General features: G+C 45.7%; 1 protein-coding gene across 1 annotated transcript in view; it reads right to left on the reverse strand.

Annotated features, from left to right (window-relative positions):
* The window catches only part of PRKCH (protein kinase C eta), a 118,162-nt gene that overhangs the window by 52,473 nt on the left and 43,350 nt on the right, over window positions 1-22,339 (reverse strand). The window contains exons 3-9 of the mRNA XM_051621887.1: window positions 15,403-15,553; window positions 14,128-14,162; window positions 12,551-12,639; window positions 10,778-10,907; window positions 9,720-9,847; window positions 7,445-7,588; window positions 6,561-6,734 (exon numbers count right to left, since the gene is read on the reverse strand). Of these exons, the coding sequence (XP_051477847.1) occupies window positions 6,561-6,734; window positions 7,445-7,588; window positions 9,720-9,847; window positions 10,778-10,907; window positions 12,551-12,639; window positions 14,128-14,162; window positions 15,403-15,553 (851 nt within the window). The remainder of the gene's footprint in view (window positions 1-6,560; window positions 6,735-7,444; window positions 7,589-9,719; window positions 9,848-10,777; window positions 10,908-12,550; window positions 12,640-14,127; window positions 14,163-15,402; window positions 15,554-22,339) is intronic.

Below are 22,339 nucleotides of genomic sequence, written 5' to 3' on the forward strand. Positions count from 1 at the left end.
TCTTCCTCAATACTGACTGGCACCTGCTTCTTGTCACTGGATTCCACTTCTACCCCTTTTTATGCCACAACTTTCTCAAGTCCAAATAAAAACATTAGTTTCACATACTGTAGCTAACCACAGACAACAGCATCTCCTTCAGCTGCCCTTGCACTAAGCTTGACAGTTCTAACAGTTACAATCTCTCTCACCAGCCACTGCAGATGGAGACAGGCATTTTCTCAGCCTCGTAACAACGTGAGCATCCAAAGTCCTTCAACAACCAGGGGTGGCAAAGTGACACTCAGGGGCTACAACACGATGATGGCAGCTAACCCTTCAGTTCATATTTTCACTTCAGCTCACATCACCTCAACATGCAGCCTAAGTGTGGCTGGACACCCAGCAAAGTTCACAGATAAAATAAGAAATGTCAGTCTGATCTTGTTTCATCTTCAGCAAGCAAAACCATTCTGCCTACAAAAAAATCCCTCACCCCATATGCTCCTGCAACCAAAGAGACAACTGCAAGGCTACTCTGCAGGTCACAGCAAGCCAAGCCCTTCAGACCAGGCTTTGGAGGCCTCACACATCTGGTTTACCAGCAACTTGGGCCACTGTGCCAGCAAAGATGTCAGGGGTTTATGGTGGATATGAATGCTGTAAAACCACAGAAAGACACAGTTTTGACCAGCCTGCCTCTATTCCTAGACAGGAAAGAAGTCAGAGAAAGGCAGAAACCAACCATCTCTCCCTCGGTCGCAAAGCTAACATGAGGGCACCACGGCACGTGTGCCTGCAAAGCCCCACTGGAGCGTGAAGGTGGACAGAGGAAATTCCCCTGTACCTCCCCTGTCCAACAGCCCCTCCAAAAACCTAACTCACCACCCTGGGGCCCCATCTCAAGCTCCTTCACACTTGACGTCAGGAGGATTCTGCAGCAAGCTCCCAGGGGGTCGCTGTGTTTATGGCCAGAAGGCATGCTGGACTCTAACGAGCTTTTTAGAAAACACCAGGCCTAGAAACTGGATGTCCCCATCACCATCTTTACTTGAATTTGACAGGCAACAATAAAACTAAAGCATGTGCTCACCTTCCAACATAGTGGCTTGGTCCTAGCAACAACCTCAATGCCCAAGAACAGGGGAAAGAGTCCCAGTGCCTTCAGAAAAGCATCCAAGAAGTGCACTTGGTGGTTGGGTGTATGCACATATCAAGTGGTGCCTCCCTGACATGCCAGAGAGAGAAAACTGGGGGTTTGGGGCCTGGGAGATGATCAAAGCTGTCCTCACTTCTCCCAAAGGGCTCCCTCTCAGCACCTTTCAAAGAGAACATCAAAGAGGCCTCACCTTTTCCTTACCACCCACCAGCACACTCCAAGGTCTGTGTCAGGATGCTTGTTCCTCTAACCAGAGCTCCAGGAAAGCTTCTGCTGCCTTTGCAGCCTTCCTCACCTTCACCATGCTGGGCTCTGCCCTGGGGCTGCCCTATGCTCTACCCACTTGATGAACGTGGAGCAGCTGGTGACCAAGCAGACTGGTGCTGGACATCCCTAGGAGGATGCATGACCAAGCATCTCCCCTTGAGGGAACATAACTGAGGGACTCCAAGGACATTGACAGGCACCTAGACCTCTCCTGTGGCAACCAGGGACCAAGAGGTGGGTGAACAGCCAGCCAGATGCCATTGCTCAGCCCCACCACTTTTGCTGGCGACTGGTGGGTCCTCACTTGAGATTTATGCTCCCATCAAAGGCTCCAGGTTAGCTCTAACACTTCTAGGAGGTAAAATACAGGCTCATCTCCCTACCCACCAGGGTGATCCATGACATGATGCCCATGCTGACCCTGGAATAACTGTTTGAGCTGCCCAGGAACAAGCAGAGATGTGGAGAAACCTTTCCTTTTCATGTGGAGACCATGACATCTGCCCACAGCTTATAGAGGGGGGCAGAAAGCTGGGTGCCAGACAGGAAGTTGCCCTCATAAAATGGGACCAGTTCAATGATGAGCTACCCTGGTGGGCCAGTCCCCACCCAGCTGAACAGCACCCCTGCTAGCTATTATCTTGGAAGGAAGCTTGTTACAGAAAATCACATCCCTCTGCCAAGTGCTCATGTCTCACTATTTTTGGAACACCACGGGCAGGCCCTGTGCCTCAGCAACTGTCAGCAGAGGCACATGGAAAGCAAATCCATATAACGATCAGGCTAGCAGGGACAGTGCTGGAAATGGCATGGCCTGGGGGACAAGTCCCCTGGAAGCACCCTGTGGTCATGAGAAAAGGGAGAAGGGCAATAAACATAAAACCTAGAAGCTATTTGGCACTATTTGCATGGGAAGCTGATCTCCCCCCAGCCCTTTTCATTCTCATGCATATGAGCAGAGACCAAAGGATTTCAAAGTAAACCACCTGTGCAGGAAGGATGGTTCCTCAGCCCCAAAAACAACAGAACCTTCTTATTGCAAACTCATTTTAATTAAAACATTCCAGGATCCACATTCCCCAGGATTAAATTACTGATTTAGCTATTTATACATGCAGCCTCTTTCACCTATTCTAGGACAATATTGTTGAGGTGTTGGATGACACCAATGTCAGGTAAATAGAAATGAGCATTTTTTTGGTGCTTGTGACCCCTAACACGGGATCCATGATTATCCACAGGTCAGTCCCACCACCTGACAGCAACTTACAGATTACTGCAGTGGGAGAACTATCCTCTCTGACACTAAAGAATGATTCTAAGGCTCTAGCAAAAAGCAAAAGTAAGTTGCTTAGATGGCGTGAAAAGTTCCCAAAGCAAGGCTTTTATAAAAAAAAACAAAAATTAAAAAAGAGATGCGGTGAGCAAGAAAGACCTCACACAAATGCAGCTTGAGCAGGATTTAAACTCCCTCACCTGCAAGGGAGCAGCAGGACTCCTTCCTTACCTTTCACAGGAAAGGAATCCAGAGGTACAAGTCCAAAATAGCCCAGTCCAGTGCTGGGCACACACCAGGCCATGTCCAGCCTCTGTCAGCCTGCTGTGCTGCTAATATTTCCTCTTTAGGCTCTGAAAACTGTGACCCCTACCAGGCAAAGACAACCCTTGCAGCTCCTACCATCTAGTGGCTGCAATATTTCTCTGTGACAGGGCAGGGAAGCTGTTTGGAGGCCTGGCAGCCTCAGGCCACCCCGGGCCAATAAAGCAGCCCTTGCTAGTGGGTATCACACTGCAGCCAGGGCTAAATAAGGACTGCACAGAGGCAGAGCAGGAGAAGAGAAAACCTTCCTGAAAACCCCCTCAGCAGCTAATGTAAGCACAGAAAAACCTCAGCTGGCTCTAAAACAAGTGAGCAACAGTAGCAGCAATGAAGATGGACTCAGGCAATGCACTGCTGTGTCTGGTAGTTGTGCCAGCTCAGCTAGTGCCAGATTACTAGCACTACATGACACGGCCCTGTGCTGCACAGACATGCCCCAGGCTGTCAAAGTCAGCCCTAGGCTGCACAAGTCAGGAGAAGAGTTTGCTGGTTTGATTGGAATATTATACAAGAGTCTGATTTCAAATGGCTCCAGATCCAAGCCAAACCCTCAAACCCTTTCAGTGCTCTGTCCTCAGACTGCTGCAGCGTTTCAGGCACTTCCAAGGTCCTTCCTTTCCAGTTTCCACAATTTCCTCTTGAATCTGGGGGGCAGAGGGGGGTTCATCACTGAACACCCTTATTCTAGGTGTAGCCTCAGCAGTGCCAAGCAGAGGACATAATGACTTCCCCTGAGCTGCTGAAGCAGGCCTAATTTGAGACTGATTTAACAATGAGACTGCACTGCTGGCTCCTACTGAACTTGGCACCTGCCATAAGCCCCAGGTATCTTCCAGCTTGGCTACTACCCTGCCAGTTACTCCCAGCCTTTCTTAATTCATTTCATGGGATCAGGCTCTGACTTAGCTTTCACAAATTATATGAGACCTCAAAATGACTAGTTATTGAAAAATTCCTAAAGGCAGGCCCAGCAGATCATTATTTATCCAGGATCTCCATGACAGACTGGAGTGATGCTTTGTTTTTTTTATAACACAAACTGTTAATACCACATTTTCAGAGTTTGGGCTGTAACTGTGATACACAAGACGTGGTTTCCATGTGACAGCAAATGAAACTAGGTACTGGTTTGTGTAACCCTCCTCCCAACTCCAAACACAAGAAAGTGCTTTGGTATTTTTAAACATGGCTGCAGGCTGGCATTTTAAATAAGTAGTTACCATTTTACTTTAATATATATATATATATGTATGTATGTATTCTTTTCTGCCAAATTTGTGTTAATAGAGGGGCTATTCCAATACCACCTAAAGAACAAGCAGAAACCTTAAGTACTGTATTAGCCTGGTTAAGCTCTCCTGGAAGGTCTCTGTCCAACTAATACCCTGATGTTGCAATAATTTCTCTGTCGTAGCAAAGGGATTTAATTATGCTTTTATAAGCAATTTACATCTGGTTATTCTGGATCGAGGTGAGTGTCACTGAGTGCAGAACATGGACAAAATATGCAGTGAACCACGTAAGTCTGAAATCTACTTTTGTAAATGCTTCTCTTTTTGGTTTTGTTTGTTAGTAGAGGGAAGTTGCTGTCAATACAGCTGTCAATACAGATAATCATAATGAGCAGAGGGGGATTCAAGTAAAAGAGGAACCTGTGAAAGACTACAAATAGTAGTGTCCTACTATGAGAAACACCGCTCCCTTGGCATCCTTCAGAGACTGACCAGCTCTTCATTCAGGGCAGCAAGGGCTTTAGGGGTCCTTCCTTCCACTCTCTGATAAGAAGCTGCTCCAGAAATTCCCGTTCCAGGCTGCTCTACTGTTTAGCAACTTCCTTTTCATTTCCAGTCTAACTGTACCCATGGCTAGTCTAGACTCATTTAATCTTAGCCAGCATTTGGACAGCTTTGTTTCCCTCCTTGGTGTCCAACATCTGCAGACAACAATCAGATCCTCTTTTTGCTTTCAATTTGCTAGTCTAAACAGGCCGAGCTCTTCTCTTTTTTATCCCCTTTGCAAAAGACTCAGCAATTACTTCACCAACCCAGAAGACCTTGTCTGCACCCACAGCAGATTGCATTCATTTTTTTAACATGATGGATGGTACTGGCACAATGACCTTACATCCTCCCTGAGTTCATGGGAAATACTCTACACAGCCCAGGAGCACACTTGCTATGTTCACATCTACACTGTAATTCTGTAAGGAAAGCCAGAGCAAAGAGCATAGCAACGAGTGGCAAGAACCACTGCTATTCTGCATCTGACCTCAAACAGCACACATCAGCACTGGACTGTCCTGATTTTTTTTACTTGAGAACTTCAGGGAAGTAATTAAAACTGGCCCTGTGTCTTCATATTATGAGATAAAATAGGAGTTTCCTTGGTTACTAGTGACAACAGTGAGCTTTAAGGTTTGTTTCTGCTTTACAGCACAGCTCCTCTGTGAGCCATGTAGGCTATGTATCAAAAAAACCAAACCACCATCAGACCACCTAATTTCTCCTACATGAGTCTACCCAAGGGCTCCACCCTAAACGAGCACAATTCTTAAGCTCCATAGCTGCCTGTTGCATCACCCCAGTGAGAAGAGAAATGGGTGGGTGGCAGGATGCATTTGACTGCTTTTTTACACCCCACCAGCATCTTGGGTTTACGTAGGAGGAGTGAAGCCACAATTAAAAGGGCAAATTTCTTCTGCCTCTTCTAAGAGGAAAATAAGCTCTATTACCATTTAACAATGGACAAAAAGCAACTGAAAAGGAACCCAGGAAGTCGAGAAGAGCTACACTGCAGAAAATGCTTTGGTCCTAATAACAGCTTAGCTCAGGGACTCCCAAACTTACCTTGCTAGGACGTGGCTGTGGTCACTGCCTCCCTCCACCATAGCCACTCCTCCCTCCACCACCCACACCAGCAACAAGCTCTCCTTTGAGGTATAGGTGCCACAAGTGACAGCAATGCTATCATTTGTCTTACCTACACAAGCAGAAATACCAGCTGTATTTGGACCTGATTCAGTGTCCACCCATGTCAATAAGATCCTTTCCAGTAATCCCAGAAGGATCTTTGGTTCAGCTCTCAGCACTACCCAGAGGCTGGTAAAGACAGGAGGCTACCAAGTGCAATTCACTGAGTTTGCAGAGAATTCAAATGCAAATACAGTCCTGTTAAAATTCAGGTAGCAAGACAGCAGAGGCTGAGGTTCCACAGCAACAGGAGGACACTGCAGGTCTGTAGATGTTTATGCATATGGATTTGGAAACATTCAATGGCACAGAAATGTTTCTAGGGAAGACACAAAGAAAGGCCTCTCTGTAATTATCATTTTGTTAGGGAGCTTAGAACAAGCCAGGACTTTGTTTGCCAAATCCCCAGCAGATGCTAGAGGTAGAATATGGCAGAGTGCTCTGCTCACCCTTAGTAGAGAGATGTCTCCTGGGTCTAAGGCAGACATTTATAACAGGCCAGGGACCAAATACACAGCAGAGTGCCTCTGTCGTGACCAGAGCCAGTGTCAGAAGGAAGGCTGTCCACTACCTGGGCTATACTTACAGGAGTTTGGAAGCAACAGTAAAGCTTGGTGAGGAATGGATGGTTCCTGGCTAAGGAGAGAATGCGTTTCTCAGTCATAGTGCATTCAACATCGTCATCCTGGAGAATGACATCCTTCTTCAACACCTTCACTGCATAGAGCTGCCCGCTCTCTTTCATCTTGGCAAGCATCACCTAAACCAAACAGGAGAGTGAATTGCAAGGGCTGAGCCCAACACAGAGCCTTCTCACACCAAAAAGGTCAGTTATCTCATGACCAGGCTTGCAGATGCAGGTGAGTCAGCTGGTTAGCATGGGCATTAGTGTCCACTGATGACATAAACACTCCTGTCTGCAGCAGGCTTCACTGGATAGAAATACCCACACATATTGCTCCAACATCTGGCACGGGGCTGGCTGGTGAAGGCTCATCCCCTGTGCCAGGGCAAGCCCCCTGATCAGAGCCATCCAACCCCCTTCCCTTCTCAGTTATGAAATCCAAATGCACCATTTCACATTGGCTTTAAGGCTACAGAGAGGAATGAAACCCACATCTCATGGCATTTGAAACCACTGCCTTGTTTCCTTTAAAGGAAAAGTCTTTACATGCTCCAAGAAATGCTGCCCAACGAGTGCTAATGCACACACTTGCAATTCCTGGTATGGGCCCTGGCATGCAGCTGTTCCCTTGGTTGCTAACCTTTTTCTTTTTTGTGATTACAATTCTTCACTTTGCTGTCAGCTTTCTCTTCCCTTTTCTTCCTGCCCTCTGTAACCAATTCTGTCACACAAAGCACACTGCATTGCACAGCCTGGGTGCCACACTATGAAATAACTTAATCTATTTTTAAACTTCTTAAATAAAGAATGTTGTTTTCCCCAAAAGAGCCACAAATAACTCTCACCTTTCCAAAACTGCCCTTTCCCAATACTCGAAGGAAGGTTAAGTCTTTGATCCCAAGTTTGCTTGCTGAACTCTCATTAACATTGTTGCCATCTTTCAGGCTGCCTTTCCCCTGATGTCTCAACGTAGATCTTGAAACCAGTTTCTGTGGAAGAAAGTAAGTATCAGTCTGCATAGAAATTGGACTTTTGCTTCAGATGTGTACACAAGCAGTCAACCTACCAGCCCGGGCATTTAGGACCTGTTCAGATGCATTGTGTGGCCACTGGGACAGAAAACACATTGGTACCACCACCCTGCACAGCTGCTACGTGTGAGCTACTGCTCAACCTCAGCACTTTGCAGAGCTGTGCCAAGATGTCAACACTGATCCCCGACCTGGGAATTTTAAGTTGTAAACCCACTGCCTGGCAAATCCCAGAGGCAAGCCCACCTCTCTCCATCCTCAGTGCCCAGAAAAATAAGACAACGCATGTGGAAATCCAAGCCTACTATCTAACATCAGAGCAAGGACTGAATAATTTCTGCAATATGCAAAGTGCCGGTGAGATCTAGAACCTGTGCAGATTTCATCTGAATTTTTTAGGTTTCTACCTGATTTTAAGACTCCTATTCAAGGCTTAGTTCAACAGGACTCAAGCTTCAAAATATTCTTCTTTCCCACAGCTGGGCTGCTGGCTTCCTCCACTGCTGTAAACTCAATGGAAGGCTGCTCATTCCCACACCAGCAGTGAGGGGTCTGCATTTTCAGGAATTCTACCAGTATTAATATTCATTTCTAGAGTTTCTTGAAGTATACAAAGATCAAATCAACCTCCAGTGCCCTCTGTTCACAGCTCTCCAGGTATGAGTATAAACCACAAGGACTTTTATTCAGTTTATTAGACTGAACAAAGTCACACAGACTTCTTGAGCTCCATCTTGTGACTACTTTGATGTAAAGCAAAATTCTTCCTGCATGGAAGATCTGCCTCACTGCCAGAGAAACAGCAACCCCAGCGATGGGGAAAGAACCAAGAGCATTCAAGACAGCACCCAGCAAAATTCCCAGATTTAAACTTACAGTCTGAACACTAACCTAGTGTTACAAATAACAAGACGATATTGTTAAAGATCAAACACAGATTTTTATTTTCCTGGTTTCATCTCCTTTTGATGTGCAGATTCTGCAAACAAGTGCTGATTTTACAGAACTGAAAAGAGAGTGTGTGACTTGCTCCCTGTAGCTCCCAGGATAACTGTCCCCCTGAACTGCTACAAGCATGAAGAGTGAAAATCAGAAAGTTCCAATTGCTACAAACTGATTGAAATCCAAAGGTTCAGCACAGCCTAATGAGCAGGTTAGGCTGATATAGCATCACACACTCCACTGATGTAGCTGACTAACTCTACCACAAGATTTACCAGGTCTAGGAAGTATGTTTTGGGTTTTAATATTTTCTCTTGGGTCAAAAAAAAAAATAAAAAATAGACGAATCATTTTTCAAAACTGCTAGCCAAGGAAATGTGATGAAAACTTTTTTCAAATGACAGCTCTGATTTCCATGCCCTTTATGGGCATTATCACTCAAGCTCTTACAGTGTGTTTTAAACTCTCTGAATAGACTCAGACATAAAACATTATAAAAATCCAGCTGTTGTAAATACTGACAGGCAAAAATCATACACATGTCCCAATCCTGGCAACAAGCTAACTAGGACTCTGGCTTGCACAGTAAAGTCCAGAGATGATGATGTGTTGAAAAAGACCACAAATTTTAGCTGGGGAAACTGTAGTGAAGAGCGAAAGTTTTTCCCCAAAAGCACACAGAAAAACAGTGACAAAATGGGAAGGATAATCTAGGCCTCTTGCTGAGCTCTTCTTATGCTCTATTCCAAACCACATATGCAAACAGTGCATTTGTGTTCACATGAAACGAAAAAAAAGTTATGGCATTAATGACATTGACCATTAATTGGTTCGGGGTCTTACTCTCCTCTCATTCGTGCCAAACAGACAAGAGAGTCAATGGAGTCACACCACCATGAACCATAGGCAGACAACAAAGCAACACCACTAGACTACAGCCTCCATCAGGGTAAACCTGGATTTAAGACATCCATTTTCCTGGTGAAGTTTTTGCCACAAGCCACAGACAGCAAGAACCTACTCGTGCAGTCCACTACCCAACCCCCACCTCCTTAACTGAAGTCTCTGACTTGTCCTGCACCCCTATACAGACTCAGATGTAAATGTTTTAAATGGAGGGGGAAAAAAAAAAAAAAAAAAGACTCACCGAATTTGGGGAAATGCTTCCTGGTTGCAGACCCATGCATGCCAAGGTTTTAGCAAGCTCTGCTGAGTTCACCCCACAGTTTGGTGCAACGTTCGCTTGGCATCGGATGTGGACGTTCATTTTACAAACTGACAGGGGTGGTGACAGGGATGGGAAGTGAAAACAGAGGAACAATTAAATTAACTTGGAGGGATTGATGGATGAGAAATAATAGCAATTCTGCTTGAGGAAATACACCCAAAACACCAATACATCTAACCCTGAGTCTTGGAACTAAAAGGGTTTTTGACACTGATCTCAGCAGAAAGAAAATTAGGACTCTGAGAAGAGAATAAACTCCTGAGAATCGGGAACAGGCCCCTAACTCTCCAGGTAAGATGCCACATTGCCTGAAGCTACTCATAAGCACATGTTTGTCAGGTAAGTAAATATCATTGCAGCTTTGCCTGCAGGTAAAATTAGGATTTATAATGCCACAGAATTTGCAACAAACTTCCCCTGCATTTGCAGTATCTGATTTTAAAGATATTTTGTTCAGTGGGAAATAAAAATCTTTCTTGCTCTCACTCACAGACACACATACTCCCTCTTGTGGGAGATGGAGGCAAATGGAAACTGTTGTCCATAGGATTTTACAGTCTGGATCACTGAAACAAAAACATATCACCAGGACATGCTTTGTCATCAATTAACAGCGTGACAGATGGGGCAGTCAACCTAAAGCAATGACCTTTTTTTCCCCTCAGATGCCTTTACATTTGACTTATCTCATTAGCTGAGGAAAAGCCTTCAGGTAAAAGAAAAAAACAGATGCAGGAAGCAGCAATACCCAAGAATACTTTCAATAATATCAGTTAAACAAAGCTGTGCTGAGAGTGCAAAGTCCTTCAGGAAGGCTGAGATTAAAAACTAGGTCAGCATTTTGGTTAACTCTCGCAGAGATGAATATTCATTGCTCAGCTTTCTCTTCAAGGTTGCACAAATCAAGCCCACACGATGCATCAAGAGTTTAAAAATGCATGTATTTTCTGAAAAGGCTACAGTAAGAAGCTGCTCACTTTTACACTGCAGGCCCTGTCGCATGATTCCCCAAAGCAAGGAACCACAGTGGTCACAGAAAGTTGGGACTTTGTAGTTGTGAACGCTGAACTTATGAGGAATGTTGATTCCAAACCTCTGTTCAGTCACCTGAGGCACCAAAAGAAAAGCACAGATTTAAAATTCAAACACATATATATAAACTGATGTCCATTTACACACAGGCATTTAAGTGCAAAGCTATGACAAAAATTCCACCTCAGAAAATGTCCAATACCTCACTGAGGTTTATTGCAAGTGAACGTTGGGTGACCAACCTCACCTGCTGCAAGCCTGATCTGGTTTCCTGGCTGGTCAGGCTAGACTATCTGGCAAAGCAGATTGTAAAAAGGGATGCCTAGCCAATTTGAAATTCTTAAAACCAAGTCAGAACTAGAAATGTGGATTATCCCATCACAAACCTATCGCACAGAAGTGCCACATAAAAATTATGTCAGTGACAGTATTTTATAGTTGACCAGTTTTCAAAATATTCACTTGCAAACCTGGAACTGTTGATTTTATTAAATTTAATATAGAACAGTTTTTCCAGCTCCTCCTAAAATTCTGATTCCTCTTCTCACTCTTCTCATTATTTACAGTCTTTCCTTTAAGGCCCACATTTTGCTTTTGGGCTTGGTCTCATCCCCTTCTTAACGTTGTTCTTTTCCAACTGTGAATCATACAGATCTCAAAGACACCTCAGAAAACATGAGGTCGGATGAAGACACTCATCCCCATTCAACATCTCTTCTTGCTTTCCATTTTTGTCTCAACATGCAGATCCTGGAAGACTGAGGGGCAACCCACAACTTCAAAAAGAAAAGCCAGGGGTGCTACTGAAACAATGAATTCAAAGTGAGCGGTGCCTCCTCACCTCCGCCTTCTTCTAAAGTTGCTTCGAGGTGTTATATAAACCCTCCACAATCCTTCAAAGAGGGGTGAGGAGACTCACCATTTAACTTACACTTTAGCCTTCAGCATTTTAACCTGTCTTTATCTGGCTTGGCAAGAGGTCAGTTTAAGAAGTTTAGCTCAGCAGTTCAGAGACAAGAACTAATGAGCAAAGGCAACTGATTATCTGCACTGAAAAGGAGGTTTCTGCATGGCACACAATACTACCTCCTGATTGAAAACATACTCACTGAATTTTCCTCAAAGAGTTACTACATAATTTCCAGTTACCAAAATGAAACATGCAAGGTACAGGGCAGTTTTAGGTGGGGATGTCACTCCTGACAAATACAGACCAAGGAGCAAGAAAGAAAACCTTCAGAAACACAAGTTATGCAAGTGTTCTTTATTACAACATAAATAATTTCATAGAGTAAAGGTGTGGAGCAATGACTAAATGAGTACTTTAAATTACTAGAAAAGAAAAAAAGAGGCATAACAAAGACCAGTGGTTAGATTTTAAAGCCAGAGGAATCCACATGAAGAACTGGGCACCAAATTTTGATGACAACACAGTTAATCATGAAAGATAATTACCAAGGAAAACAGTGGATTTGCTATTTCTTGATGTGTTCCAGTGAAGACACTATGCCTTCCTAAACTACATGTTAGTCCAAACAGTTACTGGAATTAACAGAAAAAAAAAACAGTTGACATTGTGTGGCTTTTATGCATGTCCCTATCGCTCCTTACCTGAAAATCTATGAATAAAGACAACACAGATCAAATTCTATTATAGGACAACCCTCACCAACCCAGAAAACCTTGGGGCTGACCCAAAAGAACCACCAGGACTTTACCTTGAGATCGGTCTTGTTAGTATTGCTTTGGCACGTGCAAGCTGTAACAATGAGGTGATGGCAGCGCTTGTGTACAACACAGGTGCAGACTAGGAAACAGAAGAGGCATGCTGAGAAGAGCTGTTGAAAGACTCACAACACATCAACCCATCAGCTGGGTTCTTTAAGTCCCCATTATATCATCAGGACACAGTAAATATGTGTAAAATAATCGGTGGCTTGAAATTTCCAAGCTTTTGGAACAGATCTGGAGACGTGCCTCCAAGCCACTGTAACAGAAATTCTGTGATGGATCATTCACACAGCCTACAAAACAGCTGCCTATACAAAATACAGGTGATGGCCACAGAAAGAACAGGGTATCTCCACAAATGAACTAAAAAAGTGCTTCGGAAATTACCCCGTGGAAAGTGTTTCTCACAACACACACAAGCAATATTAGAGAACACAGATCTGAGATACCCAAAGCCACCCCTACATCTCAGTGGCATTGTGCCTCTTGCACTGCATACCCGAGTGAGTCCTGTCCAGGTTAGCTTGTCACTGAGACTCAGTGCAGTGGGGATCTGCTAACTGCAGCAGAATGGTGCTGTGTCTGGGCTAATTAGCTAGTCCCCATCAAGAGGACTCATCAGCCCTAAAGCAGAGTTGGGTTCCCTCCAGGCCTGAAGCTGGCTTTGCTGAAATGAGCTTGGATTCCTCCCAGGGTGCACTGTAGACACCACCAAGGGCCACAGCTACTGTCTCTGTAAGATTTTTGTAATGGAAACTGTACATGGCAGATGTGTTGCAGGGTCCCACACTGTCCTGTTCGTTGCTGACACAAGCCTGGACTTGTAAAGGCCAATCAATAACATTCAGTGTCACTCAGAAATTTTATGCAGGGTACCCATTTTGCTGACATGTGGCTCCCTTTCATATGAGGACACCAGTGCCCTAACATATTGCACAAGAATATACTGCTGTGTTAGAAGGCCATACCGAGTGACCATGCATCTGTGAGGCAAGTTAATAACATTTTTAAAAATAAAAATAAAGTCTTACCATCAAAAAGGGAAAGGAAGAACAATAATTAAGTGCAAACAAGCATCACATACATCTACACAGCCATTCAGCCAAAACATGCATTCAGACAGAGGTGCTGTGCCAGCCCACAGAGCTGCCCTTTGAAGTCACATTCCTAGTTTCACTTTGTTGAAGGAGAAAGGAATAGAGTGGCCATTCCAGTAGGATACTTTGTGTCCCAATACCATGAACGCTGTCCTGAAAGGACACTGGATCTTTCCAGCCCAGCTGGCTGTTGCATGCACTTAGCAACTCAGTGGATCTGCACAGGAGGAAAACTGTGGGTGAAACGTGACAACTGGACCCCTTGGTGCTTGCATGAATGTGGGTGTTTGCTCCTGTGTGCATGCAAGCCTGACACCTGCTCAAATACCCAGCTCTGGCTGGTTGGAGAGGAAGAGGAGTGGTGACTTCAGAGAAGCTTGTGACCACAGGCTGCCCCAGCAGCACAGGAGACTGCTCCTGAGACAGCACATCCCATCCACACCCTGTGCAGGAGCAGAGCACCTTACCTTGGCACTGGTATCCCTGCTTCCCAAACACGCCCCTGTGCAAAACAAAATATGAACATAATTTAACATCAGAGAGCCAGTCTTCTCCCAGGACTGTTTACAGGAGAAAGCCAAAATGCAAGAGGATCCCAAATGACCAGATCCCTGGGGCAAAACTGCCCAGAAATAATGGTGTAACACAGCACAGAGGCGTGAGAGTGTAATAGCACTGCAAGGGCCACAGCTCACAGGCCAGGCTGTCAACATGGATATTATTCCACATATTCCCCCCCACTCTAGATTCTGAAATACCTCACTTTATTACAACACACACCACACTTAGGCTGATGCCAGTAGCCCACACCCTGCTATTATCTCTCCCACTTCATGCTGTTTTGAGACATATCGAAGTTTTTCTCCCCGTTCTGCCTACTCCCCCACATGTATCACCCCACACCTCTGATGGTTTCTGTTCTCAGGCATTCTCCTCTAGTCTTTCAAGCAACTGGTTTCTGTTGGGGCTTTTTTTTTGTGTAATCTCAAAGCTCCACTTGAGTTAGTATCTGGGTTCATTCTTCGGATTGCCTGGGTTACTTTTCCACACACCACCCCCCCCCCCCGAAATAATAATCTACACTCACAAGTGAGGAACACTGCTCCATCCCCACACCCTCCCAGTCTGCATCCAGCATCTAAGGTACACATCACCTCTGGCCTCTCTGCATTAGGCTCCAGTTTGCATTATAAATGCACCCTGCTAATCCTGGTGGCCAGAGGAGTCACATCCGTGGCCCTTAGTAAAGAACAGGGCAACTGAGTCAGGATCAGGGGTGACATGTTTGTGCCCAAAATGTGAAGAGGTGAGAAGAGGGCTGGAGGACCTCTCCTGCGAGGACAGCCTGAGAGAGTTGGGGTTGTTCAGCCTGGAGAAGAGAAGGCTCCAGGGAAACCTCACAGTGGCCTTCCAGTATCTGAAGGGGCTAGAGGAAAGCTGGGGAGAGGCTTTTTATAAGGGCATGGAGTGAGAGGGCAAGGGGTAGTGGATTAAAACTGGAAGAGGGGAGATTTTGGTTAGACATTAGGAAGAAAATGTTTCCTGTGAGGGTGGAACTAGAACAGGTTGCCCAGGGAAGCTGTGGCTGCCCCATCCCTGGCAGTGTTGAAGGGCAGGTTGGATGGGGCTTGGAGCAGCCTGGGCTGGTGGGAGGTGTCCCTGCCCATGCAGGGGGGTTGGAAATAGATGATCTTGAAGGTCCCTTCCAACCCAAACCATTTTATGATTCGAGATGTTCTTACCAGATGAACTCCCTGCAGTGTGAGCAGTAGGTTGGCTGCCGCAGGTAGGTGGCCATGAACTTGTGCCCGTTCACCTGATGCACGCGCCGCCGCATCGCCCGCTGCCGCTTCCGCGTCAGGTTCTTAAAGATTCGATCCCTCTGGAGGGTCCCTGTGCAGGGGAAACAAGAAAATAAAAAAATCCCAAATCACCTACGTGCACAGTTACTACTCCTGGTTTTGTTATGGCACAAAACGCTTTCAACGGCCACGATTACACCCCCGGTTTAGGAGTCAAGGGACCAGGCTGTAGAATGAGGAAAGCATCTGGGAGAGGCAGGAGAGGAAGCTAATTGCAAAGGCTGCTTCAGCTCAAAATTACTTTCTTTATCTAGAAATAACTGCCTCTCTCCATCTTCCTCTCACTCCTCTCCCATGTTGAGACATGTCACTAACCCACAAATTCACAGGCTGTAAACAGACCAGAAGCTCAAGGCTGATCAGTAACTGTAACTCACAACTTTCTGGGCAACGACTCCTGAAAACACGACTGTGTGCAACCAACTGGCCAGCCAGGGAGGGCAGCCCCCTGCATGGCAAGCCAAAGGGATGCCTTGCTCCATGAATGGTGTTGATCCACTTTCTCATGCTGCACTTCAGTATCACCATTTATAGCAATTTTTTCTTGGATAAGGACTGTTTTAAGGACTGTTAGTGGTTTGATATGTGCCGCTCACAGCCTTCCTTAATAGGCTCATTTTCCAAACAGTAGATAGTATTTTAAAATTCTGGGAAGCAGGACCCAGAAACTGCTGGCATTCAAATCTGAACTGCATCAAAATTCAATTTATTTTATTCTTCTGGGTTTAGCTCAGCCATGTGGTGGGTTGACCCTGGCTGGACACCAGGTGTCCAGCAAAGCCACTCTGTCACTTCCCTCCTCAGCTGGACAGGAGAGAAAATGTAACAGTTCACTGGTCAAGATAAGGACAGAGAGAGATCACTCAGCAATTACCATCATGAGCAAAACAGACTTGACTTACGGGAATCAGTTAAATTTATTACCAATCGAAACAGAGTTAGATTAACAAGAAATAAAACCAAACCCTACCCCAGTGTGGGCTCCTCCGTCCAGAGGGCCACAGCTCCAGACAGAAGCTTGCTCCAGCATGGGCTTCCCATAGCATCACAGCCTCCTCCAGGCATCCACCTGCTCCAGTGTGGGGTCCTCTACAGGCTGCAGGTCCATATCTGCTCCACCATTAACCTCCATGGGCTACCAGGGGACAGCTGGCCTCACCATGATCTTCACCATGGGCTTCAGGGGTACCTGTTCTCCAGCCCTCCTCCTCCTCCTTCTTCGCTGACTTTGGTGTCTAGAGAGTTGTTTCTCCCATGTATTCTCACACCTCTCTTCTGTGGCTGCAGCTACACAGTTTTTTTTTTCCTCCCTTCTTAAACATGTTACCCTAGAGGTGCTACCACCACTGCTTATGGGCTGAGCCTTGGTCAGTGGTCTGTCTTAGAGCTGGTGGTGTTGGCTCTATTGGACATGGGGGAAGCTTCTAGGAGCTTGTCACAGGAGCCACCCCTGCAGCCCATACAACTAAAACCTTGCCACACAAGCCCAACACAAGCCATATCACAGTTTCCCAGCAAAGTTCAATTTACACAAAACAAGTCACTCTTGAAAGGTGAAACCAAGCTGTAGATCCAGAAAGCCATTCCCATGCAGCACCAGCCATCTGACCAGCAGATCACAGCCAGCTGGTCTCTGGGATCCTTGCACAGACCAGATCAGACTCAGCTGAGCTTCCCAGATCAAAGCCCCATCTGGGACACACTTGCCTCAGAAGAAAGAAATTAAATTTGCAGTTTTCAAGTTAGCTGCTTTGCAAAGTAAAGCCCTGCTAGCAAGTGCAGTTTGGGGACACACACTAGAGTCTGCCAGAGGGGACTGAGCGCCAGCACATGTACTCAGGACTCTTGTGTTGAGCATGAACTGGATGAGAGACAAATGCCAGCTATTGCCCAACCCTCTGCACATCTGTAAGGACAAAGGAAGGGACAGGCGGGTCTGTGAACTTCCCACCCAATCTGATCAGCCCGGAGCAGTGGGCTGGCAGCAGTACCCACACACAGCTGCCACCACACCACTTCACTTACCCAGAAAAAAAGGGGCAGAGCACTCCCCTGCTTTCAACTAGCTTTCTTGATTAACCACTGTGGGGAAGAAGAATAATAAAAAAAAAAAAAAAAGGAAAAAGCTGTCAACCTGATCAAGGCTTGAAATGTGAAAGTCCCACATCACAGGAGAATTTCCTGGTCCTCTTTGTAGGAGTGGAGATCAGGGAAGCCATCCTGTCAGTACTGAACCCAGCCACTTCAAAGGGCCATGAGCCACATGATGTGTTCCTCTTGGTATCCTTGCCACACAGGTCTAGAAGCAAAGCCAGCCCTAAAGCTGAAGGGGTTTTTTCTTTTTTTGCTGTGTTCTCCCAGCTATTTCTGCAGGCATCTCCTCCACAGGCACTAATGGAAACCTCCCACCCAATGGCATAACTGTGACATGGAGCATGGCTTGACTTCAAGACAGCTTGCATTTATTTTTGAAATGGAAGCACATGCTACATATTAGGATTTTCCCATTAAAACACTAAAAAAGGATGTGGTGGGCTTGATCCAAACACTTCACAGAAACTTGTTTTCTCACTGCAGAGCTTCAAGCAGCTGAGCACAGAGACTGGTGCAGAAAAGCACCTTCTAGGGATGTGCTTGAACATACCTTTAATCCTCACTGAATTCAGCAGGACCCAAGGGACCACAGGAATTGCCCAACTGAATCAGAACATTGGTCCATCTAGTTCAGCATCCTGCCTGTCAGTGGGCAACCAGAAACACATGACAGCAAGATGGAGGAACCCTGCAGATGGGAGATCATTTTGTTTCTTTCCCACACACAAGATGTCATTTTGATCTCCAGAAGTGAGAGCTGATGTGCAGAGGTTTAATATCCCTTCCAAACATTTAATCATCATTGCACCATTTCAGGAGGCTTGTTATCCACCATAGGAAACAAGGCTGAGAAGAACTTCAAGAGGTCAAGTTAGTTCATTCGCCTCCCCCAAAAGAAAGACCAAGAGCCAGTTGCTTCACTGATCCCAAGCCTCCTGCAGCTTCACGTGAGAACTAAAATAGTATTCATTTAAAGAAAACCTGCATAGTATTACAGAATTTGCCCACTTTTAAATTCAAGAGAACATCTCCCTGATCTAGTTTTACACATATGCTCAAACACTTTTCTGGATCAGGAAAAAAACCCCAGAGTTGGCAAAGTGTCCCGTCTTGGCATTCAGCACATACAGGAGAATTTCCAAGGCATGGAAAGGGAAGAGGAGGGTTCGCGAGTGGGTGGTGAGCACATAAATAAATCACCTAACGAAGCAATCCAGTTACCAGTTTGCTTCATAACAGCTGCTCCATTAGCAGCCCAACAGCTGATGCCCCTTAAGTTCATGCACTCAGATTTACCACAGTTTAAGAGAATATGTTCCCAATTTAGCTCATGTAGTTTCTGGTTTTGGTAGAGTTCCCCTCAAAGATCAGCATGGGGTGACTGCCCCCCTGGTGCTCTCCCATGCAACAAGCAGCCCACACACAGCCAAGAGCAAACCAGCCCTCTGCATTAGGAATAGGGGATGCTTGAAGGTGGCCTGCAAAGCCACCAAGTGGGACGCTGCTGTGTCCCTGTGGTTCGCCTGCAATTTTGAAATGGTTCAGGAAGACCAAAAAATGGCAGGCACTTGCTTTTGCATGGGCAGCAGAGGAAGTCTCCATGCTGCCCACAGTGATGGATCTGAGTGGAACATCTCCCTTACAAGGAAAGGCTGAGGGAGCTGGGCCTCTTTAGCTTGGAGAAGACTGAGGGGCGACCTCATCCATGTTTACAAATATGTTAAGGGCGAGTGCCTGGATGACAGAGCCAGGCTCTTTTCAGTGACGTCCAGTGATAGGACATGGGGTGATGGGTGCAAACTGGAACACAGGAGATTCCACGTAAACATCAGAGAAAACTTATTTACTGTGAGAGTGACAGAGCCCTGGAACAGGCTGCCCAGAGAGGCTGTGGAGTCTCCTTCGCTGAAGACATTCAAAACCCACCTGGACACGTTCCTGTGTGATGTGCTCTGGGTGATCCTGCTCTGGCAGGGGGGTTGGACTAGATGATCTTTCGAGGTCCCTTCCAACCCCTAGGATTTTGTGATCTCAACATCCACAGCCAGCCTTGAGCCTTTTCCTCCCAGATGTACTTAGCCTTCATCTCCTGCTCTCCAGCCACTGATACGTCACAATGCAGTGCAACAGCTTCCATCTTACAGACACACTTTTCATTAAAAACACATGCCACAAGTTTTTTGTCATTTTTTTATTATTATTGTTATTTTAAAAGCATCATTCATGTTTAAAACCTTCCTCAAATTTCACATTTTCCAACTGCACTTGGCTGCATTTCCCTGCTAGTTTCTCATTAAATTATAGGAAAACTAAGCATGACTGAGCAGGAGACTGACTTCAGCAAGGCCTGGATGACTTTTCACAAGCAATCAGCTCTTTTGGCTACTGCTCTTCACATTTCCTGCTGCCTTATTGAGGAGGGAGAACCCAGCACAACTTCAGACAAACCTTTTGGAACCAGGCATAGCTGCAGGAGATCTACCACGTGCTCTGGTGGATCTACATATAAAACCACATCCCTCCTTTCAGAGGACTTGGGCGCTTACCCATCCCACGCATCACACTACAGAGCAGGCAAGTTCAACCCTCCAACAAGGTGCAAGTGATTTTGAAATGGTGGAACATATTGCTACCAAAACCACCTTCCTCCCAGCCACCAGACTACCTGGCCACCAAGATGGCAGTTCCTGAGCTCACACCCATCACATCTGCTGAATGGCTCCCAGCACCACTGGGCAAGAGGTGCAGAAACCATCTATGCAGAACTGAAATCTGCTGGTGGACAGAGTGGCCAACACAGCAGCCCTGTATGCCTCTCACCTTTATAGTCTGAGGATGCAAAGTCATCACAGACATTTTCCTACTCGTGTTCTGTGCTCTGGCCAGTTTCCCATAGAACATGTATTTGCCTCCTGTGTGCCAAGAGCATTTTACAAAACAAAACCACTCTAGACCACTTCAGCAGACCCAGAATTTTAAAAGCCTCTAATCTCTGGTAAAGCAACAACCATCATGAATGGTTCAAATGTCCAAACACTGCTATAAAAAGAGGCAACTAATTGCTCAGTGAAGGGAGTTGTCCACATCCATGGTTAAATTTGGATGTCTTTAACTATGGGGTATTGACTGTGCCTGGCTATGTGCAAAACTAACTATGAAGTCAAATACTAAAAAGCCTCTTCCCTTTTTGTCCTTTCCACTCATGTCTAACACGTGTTTATGGCAGTGGAAATTATGTACACAGAGGGAGAGGAGAATAAATAACCCTCAAGTCATCTGAGGACAGCTGCATGGGCTAGCACACCGCTCACCCACTCACTCCCTGCCGCGTTGCGCTGCCCGACCTGCCCCCGAGCTCCCTTGATCCTGCCCTTCCCAGCCAGAGATCCCCCCTTTCTCTTCCTCTCCATTTTTATTTCAAAAGGTAATTCCACTGAAGTTATCCTAGAATGGTTTGGGTTGAGAGGGACCCTAAAGACCATCTAGTTCCAATTCCCATGCATGGGCAAGGACACCTCCCACTGACTGAGTTGCTCAGAGCCCCATCCAGCCTGGCCTGGAACACTTCCAGGGATGGGGCAGCCACAACTTCACAGGGTCTCACCAACCTCAAGGGAAATAAATTCTTCCTAATATCTAACCTAAATCTCCCTTCTTTCAGTTTTCATCCATTACTCTTTGTCCTCTCACTACATGCCCTTGTAAAAGTCCCCAGTCCCTCCCTAGTCCTTACAGTGGTGGCATATCTACTGCAGTGAGACAAGAGCTGAAGGGTGAAGGATGGTGTTTGCCTCAAGTAGTTAAAGCCTGTCAGGTCTCACCTATTGGAAATCAATCTCACCATCACATTACCAGCTGCTGCTGTAACACTGGCACAGCAAAGGTCATTCAGGCCTGTCCCAATACATGACAACTCTTAGTGTTATGCTCCCAGACACATCAATGGGGTTTTTCTTTGAAAGAAATAGAGATATTCAAAAAAGCAAAGTAAAAACACCTTAAAGCAATAACACTAATAGATTAAAACTTGATTACATCTTTTTTTATTAGCACACATAACAGTATACTCATTTCCCTGTGCTCCCTCAGGAGTACTGCAAGCAGGATCCCACTGCACTGAGTGACACATGAGCACAGAGCAGAGATCAACCACTGATCTTATGAGGACTGTAAAAAGCAAGAGAGCAGATTGACACACCCCTCACCTCTCACTACCAATTATTTCAGATCAGGCTAAATGCTCAGCCAGCCTGTGCCATAAGGGTGAGTGGTAGTGGGTGTTTCAGGAAAAGAAAATATAAAACAAACCAAGTAAATCAGGGGGAATGAATACATCCATCCACTCCCTCCAGCCATCAGTATGGAGGTGTTCTCTCAATATTTACCTAACAGCAGGCTTCCTCACATCTACTGAATATAAACACTGGCTAGACCAACACAAACCAAGATGTTTATTTTCCAAGCTGGAAAACATGTATCTTATGACAAAAATCCCTTGCAAAGACTTGGTATCTTTTAACCAGAAGTTTTATCAGTATAATCCTGTGTATGGTCAAAGCCACAGGAAGCCTTGCTAATTAAAACATTATAAACACAAGACAGAGCTGAAGAAGAGGCTGACAGCCTGGCTCTGCAAAGGGAAAAGGATTTAAAGGCTATGATCCAAAGTGGCATTCCCAGTGCTGACTATTCTGCTTCCCTAGTGTTAGTGCTACAGAATGAA

This window comes from Apus apus, chromosome 5 (assembly GCF_020740795.1).
Source record: "Apus apus isolate bApuApu2 chromosome 5, bApuApu2.pri.cur, whole genome shotgun sequence".
In the NCBI taxonomy this organism is placed as follows: Eukaryota; Metazoa; Chordata; class Aves; order Apodiformes; family Apodidae; genus Apus; species Apus apus.